This window comes from Gopherus flavomarginatus, chromosome 7, assembly GCF_025201925.1.
Source record: "Gopherus flavomarginatus isolate rGopFla2 chromosome 7, rGopFla2.mat.asm, whole genome shotgun sequence".
Classification (NCBI taxonomy): Eukaryota; Metazoa; Chordata; order Testudines; family Testudinidae; genus Gopherus; species Gopherus flavomarginatus.
Window position 1 is genome coordinate 87,765,225 of NC_066623.1, and position 17,198 is coordinate 87,782,422.

Below are 17,198 nucleotides of genomic sequence, written 5' to 3' on the forward strand. Positions count from 1 at the left end.
CATCGCTTTAATTAAACCATTGTTGCATATCCATGCACTAGCATTTTTTGCATCAACACACACAGCAGTGCGGTGTGGTGGTGATCCCACTATCCAAATAACTGCAGGGTCCTGTGAGAAGAGTTTTCAATGCCTCATGGGGCAAATACGTCATATGATCCATTTTTCTCATTCCCATCGTTCCATGGGCATGATACTAGACTGGGGGGAGCGACAGAGACAAAGTGTGTAGTGGGTGGGTGTATATCTGAGAGAGACAGTTTGTGCTGAGGGAGAGTGAGTGTTGGCATACTGTCTCTATGTTCAGGCAGCAGCTGGAGGTGGGGATCACCCCCCCAACAATCAGCCCCTGCCTTGGTGCTGCAAAGCAGAGCATTCCCTTGCAGTAGCAGCCTGCCTGCCGCTGTGGTCCTAGTGCCAGACAGGCTTGTCAAGGGTCTGGTTTTCAACCGGAACATCCACTCAAAAAGGGAAACGGGGCTGGCAGCATCTGGACACTAAAAGTCCAGTTACCACAGTAACTGGCCTCTACCACGGGGATAGTGGTGTAACCCTTCTGCCCCTCTGAGTTGGCAGCAACAAGGGCCGGGTTCAGTATCCAGGGGTTCCGTTTCAGTAACACAATGCATAACCGGCTCGAGCCCCCACCCAGTGACCTGGGACACTCACATACCACACCCCCTGGGCGCCTCTAGGAGGCAATACTTCCCCTCTCACAAGCACGGAGTCTGAGTGTAGCAAAATCTTTTTAATAAAGGAAGGAATCAATGCAGCATCCCATTGGAGAAACACCACAAACAGGGTTATAACACAAACCATAAACAAAAACCCACCTCCAAGTACGTTTGGCACTGTCCTTTTTCCCCTTAGGGTTTTAAGTCCAATCACCCCGAAGTCCAACAACCCAAAAGTCTCTGGTCAATGCCACCCCAGAGTTCGAGAGTTTATCTGTAGAGGTCCCTTCCCCCAGCCTGGGTAGAAAGGGGCACTTTACGTGGTCCGGGGCCAAGTGCCATGCCTCTCCGTGGGTTCTGCTTCCGCCTTCTCCACGAACTGCTCCGCTTTACCATCTCCTCCACTCTGCTCCTCCAGCCATCCTCAGAAACTGCTCTGCTCCACCAGCTGCTCTGCTCCATGAGCTGCTCTAGCTCTCCCTGCAAACTGCTCAGCTCCGTTCGCTCTGTGGGCTGCTCCACCCGTCCCACAGCTACTCCGCTCTGCCAGCCGCTCCACTGCCACCAGCTGTCCCGTGATCCGCTCCAGCCATCCCCACAACTGCTCCACTCCACCAGCTGCTCTGTTCCACAGTATAGCTTCAGGCTCCCCTACTAGTTAGCACAGTACTCAGTGCTCTCAGCTCAGTAATTTCAGCTCTTTAGTGATTTCAACTCTCAGTGATCTCAGCTCTTAGTAGGGGAGCCCCAGTGCTAGTGCACCATTAGCCGAAAGTGAGTTCAGCTCAGTAACCTGTATTTAGACTCTTGAAGGAATAAAAAAATCAACTCTGACATTCCACAGTGGAGAGAGGAGGGGGTGGAAATGGTGCTTCTGACTCCACAAGGAGACTGCACCACCAGGCACAGATACCTGTGCCCAGCCTCTCTCAATTCACTGGGTTTTGGAACCCATGTCCCTTGTCTAGCAAGTACCACTCAACTGAGGGTGAGTCATTTGTCACCAAGCAGCCCCACAGCTCGGCAGTCTGGGATAGGGTAGGCGTGCCTATGCAAATACATTCTCTGAAATTCTTTCCACCAGATGTCAGGGTAGAGCTTATCCTGACTCTGCTTACATCCTCCCCCCAGCCAAGAATTTGTCGTCCCGACAAATCACATTCCCTACTATACCAACTTATTGGTCCCCTCCAAAAGGCATTAGATAGCCCACTTCAGCTTTCACAAATCTGTGTGCTAAATGTATAGGCTCCTCACTAATCACCCCAGGTGCACCGTAAGTTAACCGTTTCACTGGTCTTATTACCCTGTCTCGCCTATTGAGAATCTCTGTTGCTATGGTAGGGGGGACATCCTCTTGAGTGACAGATGGGAAGGTTTCCTGTGAGTTCTCCTCGGATACTGGCATAGGCCCCTGCATTTCTAGTTCTAACAGTGGAGGGTCGCAGGTGCTCTGGACATCCTCCATCTGTATGTCACCACTGTCCAATAGCCTGTGTAAGTCATTACACGGGGGTCCCACCAGTGGCTCAGGGATGTCAGGAAGGGGCCTAAATACTTCTGCCATAGGGTTTAGGGCGGAAGAGGATGTGCTCTCTTCTGATTCAGCGGATCGAGACTGTAATCTTGTCCTCATCCCAGGATACACCATGGTTGTGTCTTCCTCCTCAGACTCACTCTCAGATGTGCTGAGTAGGGGTAGGTTAGCTGCAGGGAGCCAGCTGTCCACATTGGAAGGCGGCTTTGTCACAGCACCTTCGTTCTGCCCAGTTGCCCGGTTGTGGCCAATCTCATAAGGGCTGCCTACCAATTCCCCCACAGGGAGCAAAAGGTTTCTGTGCATGGTCTTTGTCTGCCCTGTACCCTCTTCAGGTTTGATCTTATAAACCGGCAGGTCTCCTAGCTTTTCCATCACTAGGTAAGGTATTGCCTTCCACCTGTCAGCTATCTTGTGTTTGCCAGCAATACCCAAATTTCGCAGCAGGACTCTGTCCCCTGGCTGGAGCTCTTGCAGACGTACCCTAGCATCATATCGATGTTTGTTGCGGCCTGCATTCTTCTGAGCTGCAGATGTAGCTAAGTGATAAGCATCCCGCAGCTTTTCTCGTAGTCGGGATAGATATTGCTGGTGAGTTTCATAGCTATCTCCATCCTTGGATACACCAAAGCACAGGTCTATGGGTAATCTTGATTCTCGCCCAAACATTAAGAGATATGGGGTGACTCCCGTAGCGTCGTTCTTGGTGGCGTTGTAGGCGTGCACTAGAAATGCGACATGTTGGCTCCAGGTTGCCTTCTGCTCTGGCCGCAAAGTCCCTAACATATCTAACAGGGTTCGGTTGAACCTCTCTGGCTGAGGATCACCCTGTGGGTGATAAGGCGTTGTCCTTGACTTTTTAATTCCTGCTATCCTCAGCACCTCCTTCAGAAGGTGACTCTCAAAGTCTCGTCCCTGATCCGAGTGTATCCGGGCTGGGAATCCATAAACTGAGAAATATTTTTCCCACAGTACTCGAGCGACGGTAGTGGCCTTCTGATCACGTGTGGGGTATGCCTGCGCATATCGCGTATAATGGTCGGTCACTACTAGAATGTTCCCAATATTCCTCTTGTCTACTTCTAAGGACAAGAAATCAATGCAAACCAGCTCCAGAGGTTTGTTGCTGGTGATGTTCTTCAGATATGCGGCCCTTGTGGGCAGAGTTTTCCTTTGAACACATGGAGTGCAGGTGTCATATTTTCTGCGAACATCTTCGGCCATCCGAGGCCAATAGAACCTACTGCGGATAAGTTCCAGGGTCCTCTCCATCCCTAAATGTCCAAAGTCATCATGCAGGGCCCTCATGGCCAGGGCTCTGTACTCTTTTGGCAGCACTAGTTGATTCCGTTGCTTTTGTAGAGGGTCTGTGGTCACGCGGTGTAGCACTCCCTTAATCAGTTTCAGTTTGGTCCATTCTCTCAATAGTAGTTTACCCTCTGGGGTAGGTGGGACAACCGCAGCTGGGCCTCGCCCCTCTCTTTTGGCAAGTAGTGTATCACAAATGTCAACATCTTGCAGCTGGGCTTCCTGCCAGTCAGCTGCATTGAGCATGGGCAAGGGAGATTGGTCCAAAGCAATATAGTTCACTGAAGCAGAAGGCACGCATTCAGGGGGCAGGCCCAAAGCTTCAGCAACACATCCATGAAGGCTCTCAGGGGCCTCCGGCTCTCGGCGACTCACACTGCAGATAGCTCTCACGCCATCCGTGGGTATCACAGCAATGTCAGGTGCCTGCGGACGTCTGGACAAGGCATCTGCATCTACATTGCTCCTCCCTCATCGATATTGAATGCTGAACTCATAGCTAGCCAAGGCGGCCACTCATCTCTGGCCTGTAGCATCCAATTTAGCACTTGTTAACACATAGATCAGTGGGTTGTTGTCTGTCCACACCTGGAACTGAGCACCGTACAAGTAGTCTCGAAATTTCTCAGTGATGGCCCATTTCAAGGCCAAGAACTCCAGCTTGTGGATGGGGTAGCGAGTTTCACTGTCAGACAGTCCTTGGCTGGCAAAGGCTACCGGTTTGCGTTTGCCTTCCACTTCCTGATACAGTACTGCTCCCAGACCCTCCAAACTGGCATCAGTATGCAGGATAAACGGTTTGCTTGGGTCAGCAAAGACTAGGATGGGAGCATGAGTTAGGCAAGTAATGATTTCCCGAAAAGCCCTCTCACATCTTTCATCCCACCGCAGCCCAAATGGTTCGAAGGGGCCATAGTGTCTCTGCAAAGGAGGCTTTGGAGGCCTCCGCTTATTCTGGGTCTTAGATTTGTTCTTGTTGGACTGGTATCCCCTGGTAAGATCATTCAGAGGTTTTACAATCGTAGCATAGTTCTTCACAAATCTGCGGTAGTAGCCACTAAATCCAAGAAACGTCTTGAGTTCTCTGTAGTTAATGGGACGTGGCCAGGTAGTGAGTGCTTCTATTTTATCGGAGTCAGTACTCACACCCTCTTGGGACATGATGTGACCTACATACTTCACTGAGGTTTGGCAGAACTGGCATTTATCGATTGAAAGCTTCAAACCGTATGCCTCCAACCTATCGAGCACTTTAAGAAGTCTTTCTTCATGTTCCTCCAGGGTTCTTCCAAACACAATCAGGTCATCCAAGTAAACTAACACCTGCAGTAAATTCATGTCTCCCACGACTTTTTCCATAAGTCGTTGAAATGTGGCAGGGGCCCCAGAAATCCCTTGTGGCATGCGTTCGAACTGGTAGAACCCTAACGGGCAGATGAAGGCTGTCTTCTCCTTATCCTCTTCTCCCAGAGGGATCTGGTAGTATCCACTCCAAAGATCCAACACAGAGAACCACTGACTACCCAGCAAACAGTCCAAGGCATCTTGTACTCGAGGCATGGTGTATTGATCAACTGTAGTGCGCCTGTTTAGGGTGCGGTAGTCAATACACATCCGGATTTTTCCACTCTTCTTACGAACGACCACAATGGGTGAGGCATAGGGGCTTCGTGACTCTGTGATGATACCATTTGTGATCAGCTCTTGAAGATGATGGCACAAGTCTTCCATCTCAGAGAGGGCAATCCTCCTAGACCTCTCCCTGAAGGGTCGGGGATCTTGTAGCCTGATATGGTGTTCCACTCCCTTTGCAGATCCCACGTCCCACTCATGTAGTGAGAACACCTTGGATCTCTCGCAAAGCTTCTTCCTCAGGCAATCCTTCCACTCCTCCGACAGCGGTGAGTCCCCGAAGTCAAACTTCGCAGGATCTATCATTGGAACTTCAGCTTCACACTGGGGTCTCACAACGCTTTCAGGCTCAAAGATGTCTGCAATCTTCTGCCCTGGTTTTACAAACACATCACGGCGTGTTTCATTAGCAACCAGTATCGTCACCTCCTCCTGGGCTTCAGCAGGTAGGGTTATGACTCCACTGAGAACCAGCACTCCTTCTGGGAGCCCTCCCTTGGTTGGCTGCTCTACCACAGCTAATGTTCCCTTACTGCCTTTTAGGCAGGTACTCCTGACAATCACCTCCTTTTCTGACATGGCAGGCACCACTAAAGGGACCGGGCCCGCATACCTCAATGCTCCTACTGGCAAATCAGGCATCACTTTTCTTGTGCCCTCAATTTTTCTGTAAGCCGCGGCACAGTGTGCGTGTATCACCAAGGTGTTCAGATATTGGTCTCCTGCTTGCTGTCTGCAGTAATCGGCCAGTATCCTAAAGAGGCTGGAGTTGGTCCCTATTAGCACAGACACATCAGAGGCTCCTTTGGGGTCAGGGCATATTAAAGCAGTGGTGTCTACCTCTTGCTTTACCCCAGCAACCTCCTCTGGGAATTCCAGGTGCACTATGACATACCCTTGATAGGGGTATTCATCCATGCTGAGGCCACACAGACCAATGCCAGTCAGTGGCTGTATGGGCAGGTGCCTAAGCATCTGTTGGTAGAATGACTGAAATATAATAGTCACTTGAGATCCAGTGTCAAGCACGGCTTTACACTCCGCCCCTTCAATCCTCACCATGACCTCTGCTCGAGGCCCTATCAGTCCTGCAGGGATCCCAGCTGGATGGTCTCTTCTGGGGGAATCTTCAAATCCTCTAGGCCTAGGTGGTCTCTGTCCCCGGACCTTCTGGCAGCTACTGGATCTCTTCCAACTAATCCTCAGCTTTTCATACACTAAGGGGGGGTTCTCTTCCTTATGGCAGTTAGCAGCACTGTGCCCATCCTGACCACACCGGTAGCAAAAGAATTGTCCTTTCCCCATTCGGCGAGGTGGGACGGTGACTCTAGATACTGACTTCTCTATCGTCACAGTCTGAGGCTCCTTGTTCCTGGAAATCTTAGCTCGGTCAATGTTGCTTTGCAGCTCAGCTATCCATTCTGTCAGGACCTGCATTTGTTGGGCAAGTTCCTCTGTGGTGCTCACCATCAGTACACTGGCCATTGGCGGTGGCGTCGTGCTGGCTGGTTCCAATGTTTGGGTTTCCCAACACTCGCTGGTTGCCTGCCTTTCTTCTTCTTCCCTGACCTCCTTTATCAGCTGGGAGTAACTTGGGGGATGTTCCTGCCGTTCTCTTAGTCGGAGATGAAGTAGGATTGGGTTCCGATACTGAGTCCCTCTTACAACTTGAGCCAGTCTGGTCTGATCCATCTGCTCAGCAGTCACTGCTCCCCTCATAACAGCTCTCTGAAGTAGTCTCTCCAGCTTCTGTATATAGGCTGAAATTTTCTCAACCCTTTGCTGTCGGGAATTAATGAATTTACAGTAACTGTCCTCAGGGCCCTCTACGCTCCCAAAGGTATTATCAAGGGCCTCTAGGCAGTCCTTCACACTGACCTCAGGGTCAATGAGCTTCAGGGTGCGAATTACATCTAATGCTGGGCCACTAAGGCTCTCTATTAGACATCGTCGCTTTTCTACATCGGGTACGGCCCACTCCCGCAGCATTTCAGTAGTATGCTCCGACCAGAGTTCAAACTCCTCTTCCCCATCAAATAACCTTAACTTATGACAAGAATTTGACGTAGCATAGGCCAACACAATCTTTTCCAATATATGCCCCAGTGCTTTTGCCCAATCATAGGCTGAGTCTGCCGCCCCTGAGCTAGAGGCTGCAGGACTGGGGCCCAACAAACCCGACATATTAGCCATTATACAAACAGTAGTTTCCTCAAAATATAAACACAATTATTTCCCAATACAGTGGAACACTCAACTGGTGCTTGCGAGGGGTACTGAGCCAGGCATCCCGGACGAGCCCCCAAAAATGTAACCCTTCTGCCCCTCTGAGTTGGCAGCAACAAGAGCCGGGTTCAGTATCCAGGGGTTCCGTTTCAGTAACACAATGCATAACCGGCTCGAGCCCCCACCCAGTGACCTGGGACACTCACATACCACACCCCCTGGGCGCCTCTAGGAGGCAATACTTCCCCTCTCACAAGCACAGAGTCTGAGTGTAGCAAAATCTTTTTAATAAAGGAAGGAATCAATGCAGCATCCCATTGGAGAAACACCACAAACAGGGTTATAACACAAACCATAAACAAAAACCCACCTCCAAGTACGTTTGGCACTGTCCTTTTTCCCCTTAGGGTTTTAAGTCCAATCACCCCGAAGTCCAACAACCCAAAAGTCTCTGGTCAATGCCACCCCAGAGTTCGAGAGTTTATCTGTAGAGGTCCCTCCCCCCAGCCTGGGTAGAAAGGGGCACCTTACATGGTCCGTGGCCAAGTGCCCTGCCTCTTCGTGGGTTCTGCTTCCGCCTTCTCCACGAACTGCTCCGCTTTACCAGCTGCTCCACTCTGCTCCTCCAGCCATCCTCAGAAACTGCTCCGCTCCACCAGCTGCTCTGCTCCATGAGCTGCTCTAGTTCTCCCTGCAAACTGCTCAGCTCCGTTCGCTCTGTGGGCTGCTCCACCCGTCCCACAGCTACTCCGCTCTGCCAGCCGCTCCACTGCCACCAGCTGTCCCGTGATCCGCTCCAGCCATCCCCACAACTGCTCCACTCCACCAGCTGCTCTGTTCCACAGTATAGCTTCAGGCTCCCCTACTAGTTAGCACAGTACTCAGTGCTCTCAGCTCAGTAATTTCAGCTCTTTAGTGATTTCAACTCTCAGTGATCTCAGCTCTTAGTAGGGGAGCCCCAGTGCTAGTGCACCATTAGCCGAAAGTGAGTTCAGCTCAGTAACCTGCATTTAGATTCTTGAGGGAATAAAAAAATCAACTCTGACATTCCACAGTGGAGAGAGGAGGGGGTGGAAATGGTGCTTCTGACTCCACAAGGAGACTGCACCACCAGGCACAGATACCTGTGCCCAGCCTCTCTCAATTCACTGGGTTTTGGAACCCATGTCCCTTGTCTAGCAAGTACCACTCAACTGAGGGTGAGTCATTTGTCACCAAGCAGCCCCACAGCTCGGCAGTCTGGGATAGGGTAGGCGTGCCTATGCAAATACATTCTCTGAAATTCTTTCCACCAGATGTCAGGGTAGAGCTTATCCTGACTCTGCTTACAGTGGGAAGAGCAGCAGCTGCTGCTAGAGCCTGGGGGGCAGCCTGGCTTAGCAGCTGCTGCTCTTCTATTCCGCCCCCGCCCCACCCCGCCTGACAGAGAACAGAGTGGCTACCAGACTGGGCTTCAAAGTAGGTGCCTTCGGCGAGGGAGGGGAGATATGTAACCTATCTGTCCCCTTGCCCCACTATGTCCTGCTTTCCCCACCCTTCCCACCAGGAACTAACCCTCCGCCCTTCATCCGCTGTCCTGGTGTGTCCCAATTTCCCCACCCTGGTCCCTCACTCCGGGACGACTCTGTCCTACTGTGCCCTGATTACCTCACCCCAGCCTCTTGCTCTAGGGACTGACACCTCCCCACCCCTACTGTGCCCCCATTTCCCACCTGGCCCCCTGTTCCAGGGACTGCCCCCTGCCCCCCCAGCCCAGAATGCCCCCCTCTGCCCCCTTGCTCCAGGGATGGATTCTGCAGCCCCACTGTGCCCCACTGTCCCTGATCCTCACTCCAGGGATGGACCCTGCTACCCTACTGTGCCCCAATTCCCCCCACACATCACCCCAATTTCCCCACCTCAGCCCCTTATGCCAGGGGCCAACATCCCTGCTCCACTGTGCCCTGACTTCCCCACCCCACCCCCATTAAACCCAGGGTTGTGAGTTCAATCCTTGAGGGGGCAACTTAGGGATTTGGGGCAAAATCAGTACTTGGTCCTGCTAGTGAAGGTAAGGGGCTGGACTCAATGACCTTTCAAGGGCCCTTCCTGTTCTAGGAGATAGGATATCACCATTAATTTATTTATAATTTATTGTGCCCAGATTTCCCCTCCCTGGCCCCTTGCTCTGGGGACCCCCTCCCCTTGCTGTGCCTTGATTTCTGCACCCCAGTCCCCCTCACCTTGCTGTGGCCTGATTTTCCCACTCTGGCCCCTCGCTCCAGAGACTGACAGACACTTCCCTGGAACTGACCCCCCCCCAACTTGCTGTGCCCCTCCCTAGCCTCTCTGTCCAGGGACCACAGCCCCCCTGCTGTGCCCCAACTGGGCAGGCAGGCTCCACATCAGATCCTCCCAGCTCTGGAGGTGGCAAGTGAGTCCCAGATGATGGGTAGTGACCAACGGGACCGGGGGCGGGAGTGTTAGGGTGGGGGGACAGACAGGGGAAGGGGCGGGGCAGGGGTGCTTGGTTTTCGGGGATAAGAAAACTGGTAACCCTAGCGCTGGCGAGAGCAGGATTCCATGGTAATGATTTGCTCTTTGCTGCTGAAGCAGCATGCTCAGCTGTCAGAACTTCCTGAGCTTTGAAAGGGGAGTGGCTGCATGTCTGGGCAGCTTGAGTGAGCAGGGTGGTCATGCTGGAGGTTGTGGGATGCTGGGAGAGGCCAGTTATGGCAACGTAATGAACTGATGCTTTGTTGTTTTAACTTTGCCGCAAAAAGCTCTATGCCTCTTGTTGAAGTGGTTTTATTTTGTTGGCGCACCAGGAGAGTTTTGCTGACAAAACTGCAGTGTAGACAGGGCTTTAGTTTATGCAGTTCATGGAAAATGTAAACGCTAGAAATGCTGCTTATTACTACATGATGTGGAGTAGACAGGTTGGTCATTTTGCTTAAGTGAAAGCTACAGCTAACCCAAAGAAAGCTTTAACATAATCTCTTCAAATACTGCTTAACTTTTTAAAATTTCAAATACTTTATGGCTCCAGCTTTTCTAGCGAAGAAAATCTCTAATTTACAGATTGGTTAGAATAAAGGCACATTACCTTAATTTCTGTTATGAGTTTCATTTTTGTATTATCCAGCTTTCTCTTTAGTTGATCAATTTCGTGCTGCACTATTGTAATCTGGATGATTGTGGTATTCTGTGGGGAATAAACAAATAGCTTTTATGCAGCTCAGCTATACTATATATTTTTCTACCACTGCAGTTCTTGACCATAATCTCTCTCCCTCCCCTGCACTAGGACAGCAATCCTCTAAACTCTTTTTCCAAGCCTTCAGTTTTTGACTCCTCCCCCGAATGTCCTGTACTGTAGCAGTCTTCTCTCAAAAGGAGGGCACCAGGAGGCAGGCCCTGCTGGCCTTCAGATGAGCAGGAGACACCCACAATTTCCCCAAGCCCTGTTACTCTGGGAGATGGACAGTAGCACATTATTTTGCTACTGGTTTTCACGACTAGACCCTGCGTATGAGTTAAAAAAATATGAATGTCTCAATCTCACCCATATAATGCCTTTCCTTTGTCTCAGTCAGGACATTGATGGCAATCTGCTATATTCAAGAATAGTGTGGATTAAACAGAACACCATCTCTATAATGGCAGTATCATTTTTGAAAAATTAAATGGCTTAGTTATAATGACAGTGAGATTAGTGTTTTCAAAAGTACGGTCCAGATCCTTAGCTGCTGTAAACCAGGACAGCTTCCTAGAAGTCAATGAAGCTGAAGGGGATGCACTAGGCCTTTGAAAACCTCTCCATAGCCCAGCGGCTATATCTACATTACATGGCACTTGGGGAGGCAGCGGAGGGAGGGGAGCCTGTGCGCTGAGTCCTCGCTCCTCCCCCCAGCCCCCGAAATGCTGCAAGCCAGGGGGAAGGTGCTGATCTGCGGGTTCTGCCGGTGGGGAGGGAAAGGCGTAGGGAGGCTGTCAGCTGTGGAGAAAGCAGGCAGCCAAACAACGTAAGAGTGGAGCTTCGCACACCTTTAAATGTGCATGTTCCCTAATTGATCAGCAACGTAACAATGAAACAACGTTAACCAGGACGACTTCAAGAGAGGCATTACTGTAATAGAAGTAACTGATAGAGCACATGCTTCCGTAATACTGGCAGTGCTACCCAGAGCGCCATGCTTAGTAATAACGACACGTATTGTGCTTTACAAGTATTTATCTCTTATAGCTTTCAGATGCGAACATAAAAACATCCACAAATACCTCACTACAGTAGATTTTCTGTTATTCTGCCTAGTCTAGTTTCAGATTAACTATCAGAGGGGCTTCCACTACTTCCCTTGGCAAATTATTCCACAGTTTAGGAGAGTTCACTGTCAGGAAGTTTTTCTTCAGTCTATCTGACCAGTTTAGTTACTCTTCCCTTAACTCTCACCTATTCCTTCTGCTAATGTAGGTCTCTGCACAACACACTATTTTCAAAGTGCAAGTGCACCAAAGGTATTTAGACCGAGATTCCTATTTCCCTACTTCTTCAACACAGTAGGAAGTATGTCATCTTTCTGCATGAATTTAAGGGATATTTGTGCCCAGTGTACACACAGAGCTATGGCTGTGCTGTTGCACACAAGCATTTGGAACATCTTTACACCAGCATACAAAGTGTGATACATACAATTCATTCATGAAAAATCTCTGTTATATTAAAAAAATACAAGTTTATACAAAACTAAACAAGTTGCTACCATAGGTAAAAGACGTAAGTTTTGTGTTCTTACATGCACACTCATGCATTCATGGAATATTGGGGTATGCTATTTCCATGAAACACTCTGGGCAAACAAAGAGTAATTTATAAGATCACCAGGGATGGTCCATACTCGGCCTATGCAAACAGAATGTCTTATAATATGCAAATAAAAATGGACTAATGCTCCTATTCTTGGTAAATGGTTTTCTAAATTAATTAAGCTTTTTTAGATATCAAATCCCTCAAACAAACCTGGTCAATGGTGCACTCTGATTCAACTAGATGGGCTATGCTCACCACTGAAGGACATATGATTGCTTTACAGATGTCATTCAGAAACAATTAGTAAAGTCTGGAATCTCTGAATTATGGTGGTAAATTTGTTCTTACAATTTATACTCAAGCCAACTACAGAAGCCAAATTTCATGGAAAGAGAGAAAGGAATTGACATATATGAACAAATGATATTACCTTGGCGTTTGCAATGTGTGTTAAATTGTTTGGTCGTTTCCTGATATCTCTGGCTTCCAGCTGCAACAGTAACTTTTGGTAGTAAAGCTCTACATCTTGTCGCAGTTTATTTAAAATGTCCTCCAGTGAAGCTGTAGCTTTCTTAGTTTCAAAGTATTTCTTTTTCCACGCATCACGAGCTATACAGGACAACATCTCTGTTTGGTCTTGATCAGGTTAATATACAGTACATTAGGAATAATAATAATGAACAGCACATGGTACTCGTGTAGTGTGATTCAACTTCAGTGGTTTATACATGTATGAAACGTGTAGCCTTGTTTTTTAAAATCAATGAATATTTAGCTAAACTAAATATTACATTAACTATACAGTCACACCAGGAGTAGCTGGACCTCAACCAGCTAAAATTAAAGGCTAGATCTGTTCTCGGAGGTTTGACTGAAACTCCAGCAGGAACGCTGTAGGACCAGAGTTTTAGTCCTGTGGAGCTTTGCAGTGCTGCACAACTAAGCTGCACAGAAGAGAGCCAGGTTTGCAAAATTTATTAGTTTTGCAGGTCCAGCGCTAAAGAGAAGCTGAACTAGGAGCATGTGTTATGTAGAGCTGCGGAACTCCACAGGTCCAGAGTTCATGAGCAGAATTCAGGGGTGGATGTAAGCTCCCGACTCAGTGGGTGCAATGTGCTGTCGTCAGGATGGGGGGTGGGGAACTGACCAGTAGGAGCAACACTCTCTGCCCCAGTACTGCAACCCTAATTCCAGCCAGGTGCAAAGGGGAGGATGGAATTGTCTGGAGACCAACCCCCCCGCCCCCCTCACACACTATCCCTGCAGCAGCAGCTCCTGTCCTGCAGGGCTGGGCCTGGCTCCCAGTGCTTGGCATTGTCACCTGGTACACAGGGTTGCAGCTCCACTCAGGTTTGGCACCCGATTTTATGATTTCTGGGGGGCAAATAACCCCCATGAACTCATGCTAAAGCTGCCCCTGGCAGAATGCCTAAGATTAATAGAAAACTTTCTGCAAACATTACTTACCTTACAGTAACTGAGGGTCTTTGAGATGTGTTGTCTACATGTAGTCCACTCCTGGGGCTAGAGGCACAAAAGGACTTAGGTACCTAAGTGTCCGGTTAAGTGCCTACGTTCTAGAATCAGGCCCCACTGGGGTGCACAACCCCCCTGCTCAACTGATGTCAAACCCTGAAGTCACCTAAATGCATTTGGCACCTACATTTTTGCAGTAAAAGGTCCCTAGCAGCCTATGTGTTACATCCTCATGCTAGGCATCCACATGCCTAAGCTCCAGTGTGATGCATGAATGAGGGGAAACTAGGGGGTCCTCTGTGTAACTCACCCCTGGGGCCAATCCAGTAAGTGGGCTCAGAGGTCATCCATCAGATTGGGCCCCCACAAGCCAGCTCACATAAACTGGCTGGGGAAGGAGGAACTCCCTTCCACATAGCTTTCTGCCCAATAGGGTATTTCCTGGGGTTGTGGGAGATGTCCCAAGTACCCCTTCTACCTGAGGAAAAGAAGGGATTTGAACACGTCTACTACTTCTCAGGTGAGTGCCCTAGGTGGGGTATAGGATGTGTGTGTGTGTGTGTTGGGGAGGGGGAGCGCGAGAGCTATCTCCATTTTATTGGAGCAGGGGAACTGGATTTTGGGTTTCCCATCTCCTTAATAAACGCATCGGCCGCAAGCATCAGTCTCATACTTTCTGTCTCGCTGGTCCAATGATGCTTTCATTACTTTTCACAGTGGAATGTTTCAACAGGAGAGGCTGAGAAAAATCCCACATCAGTATAGTTTCTAGCCCAGTGTTTAGGCCACCTCCTCCAACAAGTAGTAGACTCCCCATTCAAATCCCTTCTTTCATTGCAGGTGAAGGGGGACTTGAGGTGGGTGTCTCTCATTAGTCAGGTAATCTAATGCCAAGAGGGGGTTTGAACTCAGGAATCCAAAGCAGATGGAAGTGCTTCCCTGAAGTCTGGACTTAGATGTGAAACTCCCTGAGAGCAGTGGGGCTTTGGGCATACCCCTCATCTTGGCAGCTCTCACTGGTTAGCCTAGGCAGGGAGCCACCTAGCATGTTGGCTTTTGTGAATCCCATTCTAAGGTGCCTATCTAGCCCCATTCATTGTATAGGGAGCATAAGTGACTCACTCAGGCTTTGTGAATCCCAGTGATTTTCTAGGGACCTAAAAGTTGGGGGCAGGGGTTTGATGCTGACCATTTCCACACTTACACTCCTTTGTGAATCTAGCAGTCCACGAGTTGCATGTGCTTAATGTGTTCGGGATTGGACTCTTTTGCCCAACAGTGTTTGTTGGCCTGTGCATGCCCCCTAAGTGCCCGGACACACACCTTCATGGGGCACAAAAGGGTGGACAGGGAAGAACTACCTCTCAGATCTGTTGCCTATGTAGAATCCAGGTGTTAAAGGCTTCCATAGTACTGGGGAAGGGAAGGGGGGTCATAGAACACATATAGACAGCATCTCTCATAGAACCACAGTTACTTTTTTTGAGGGATTGTCTATATCTAGTGCACTCTTGAGGACACCCAAGAAGTAACTGTATCTTAGGCGGTGGGTGACAGGAGTCTATTTAAATATAGATGGTAATATAGATCTGACAGAATGGGCATCTTCCCTAGCTGTTTCCATCAGAAAACATGCTATGTGAATGTATGAATGGAACTCTAAGTGGCTGCTTTACATAGTTCAGCTTCTGTAGAAGCTACATCAGTCCTTGAGGAGTGAGCCTTAATTTGAGCATGAGGTCCTAACTTCGCTAACCGATAGCATAATGTAAAACATTCTGAGATCCATTTAGCTAATCGCTGGAAAGAAATGGCCTAACCGCTCATTCTTTCAGCAAATACTACGAATACTCTAGATGTGAGGCTGACGAGCTGAGTTCTCTTTAACTACAAAGAAAAGTTTTGATATGTCCAGAGAGTAAAGCCTCTTCTTATTGTAATTAGAAAGGGGTTTCAGGGAGAAAACAGCTATGTGAATACAGTAGTCCAGTTTAAGTGAAAATCTCAAACTACGTTAGGAACAAATTTTGGCTGGGGTTTAAGGGAGACCTTATCCTTATCAAAACTAGTGTATGATGGCCCTGCCATCACTGCTTGTAGGTCTCCTACTCTACATGTCGGGGTAATTGCCACTAAGAAAGCTGTTTTCACAGAAAGGTAGTATAAAGAACATGATACTAATGGCTCAAATGGAAGCCCCCATCAACCCAGCTAAAGCCACAGCGCAATCTTACAAGCGAGGTAGCTCCTATATAGGAGGGAATATATGTATTAATTCTGTGAGGCATTGTCATAAACAGATAGTTAAGGGTTAATAGAACAGGAGTACTTCATGTCTCTTTTGACTGTAAAGGGTTAACAAGTTCCGTAAGCCTGGCTGTCACCTGACCAGAGGACCAATCAGGGGACAGGATACTTTCAAATCTTGAGGGAGGGAAGTTTTTGTGTGTGCTGTTAGTTTTGGTTGCTGTTCTCTCTGGGTTCTGAGAGTTACCAGACGTGCAACCAGGTTTCTCTCCAATCTCTCTGATACAGTCTCTTATGTGCTCAGAATAGTAAGTACTAGGTAGATGAGGTGAGTTAGGCTTATGTTTGTTTTCTTTATTTGCAAATGTGTATTTGGCTGGAAGGAGTTCAAATTTGTATTTTGCTGAAAGGATTTTAATTTGTACTTGTATACTTAGGCTGGGAGGGTATTCCCAGTGTCTATAGCTGAAAGACCCTGTAACATATTCCATCTTAAATTTACAAAGATAATTTTTACTGTTTTTTCTTTCTTTAATTAAAAGCTTTTCTTGTTTAAGAACCTGATTGTTTTTTTATTCTGGTAAGACCCCAGGGGACTGGGTCTGGATTCACCAGGGAATTGCTGGGGAGAAAGGAGGGAAGCGGGAGAGAAAGGTTAATTTTCTCTCTGTGTTAGGATTACTTTCTCTCTCAGGGAGAGTCTGGGAGGGGGAGAGAGAAGGAGGAGGGAAGGTGGATTTTCCTCTCTGTTTTAAGATTCAAGGAGTTTGAATCATAGTAATCTTCCAGAGTAACCCAGGGAGGGGAAACCTGGGAGAGGCAACGGTGAGGGAAAGGGTTTACTTTCCTTGTGTTTAGATCCAGAGGGTCTGGGTCTTGGGGGTCCCCAGGCAAGGTTTTTGGGGGGACTGGAGTGTACCAGGCACTGGAATTCCTGGTTGGTGGCAGCGCTACAGGTTCTAAGCTGGTAATTGAGCTTAGAGGAATTCATGCTGGTACCCCATCTTTTGGACGCTAAGGTTCAGAGTGGGGGTTTATACCATGACAGGCATAGACACTGTAGGATGTGAGAATATATTTTAGGTGTGAATTGGAGACTGGTAAGTGGAGATAGCTGCTAGGCGTACTGTTTTAATAGTGAATTCAGATCTCTTCAATCAGAATAGATAATTTTAAATCATGAGAATGAGTGGGAAAGTTGATACTGTTTTGCCCAAAGAGTGAATCTTTTCCATTTGGCATAAGTGAGCTTTGTCAAGTCCTTCCTACTGTGAAACAAGATGTTCTTTGGAACATGATTTCTCTGTAT

The 17,198-nt window shown here is 48.5% G+C and overlaps 1 protein-coding gene across 5 annotated transcripts in view; it reads right to left on the reverse strand.

The window, feature by feature from the left end:
* Positions 1 to 17,198, reverse strand: part of SPATA1 (spermatogenesis associated 1) — a 43,869-nt gene that overhangs the window by 1,034 nt on the left and 25,637 nt on the right. For 3 of the 5 annotated variants that reach the window (XM_050962172.1, XM_050962171.1, XM_050962174.1), the window contains 2 exons: positions 12,597 to 12,802; positions 10,463 to 10,561 (listed from right to left, as the gene is read on the reverse strand). In XM_050962172.1, coding sequence (XP_050818129.1) covers positions 10,463 to 10,561; positions 12,597 to 12,802 — 305 coding nt within the window. The remainder of the gene's footprint in view (positions 1 to 10,462; positions 10,562 to 12,596; positions 12,803 to 17,198) is intronic. The other 2 variants (XM_050962175.1, XM_050962173.1) reach the window with 1 other exon arrangement.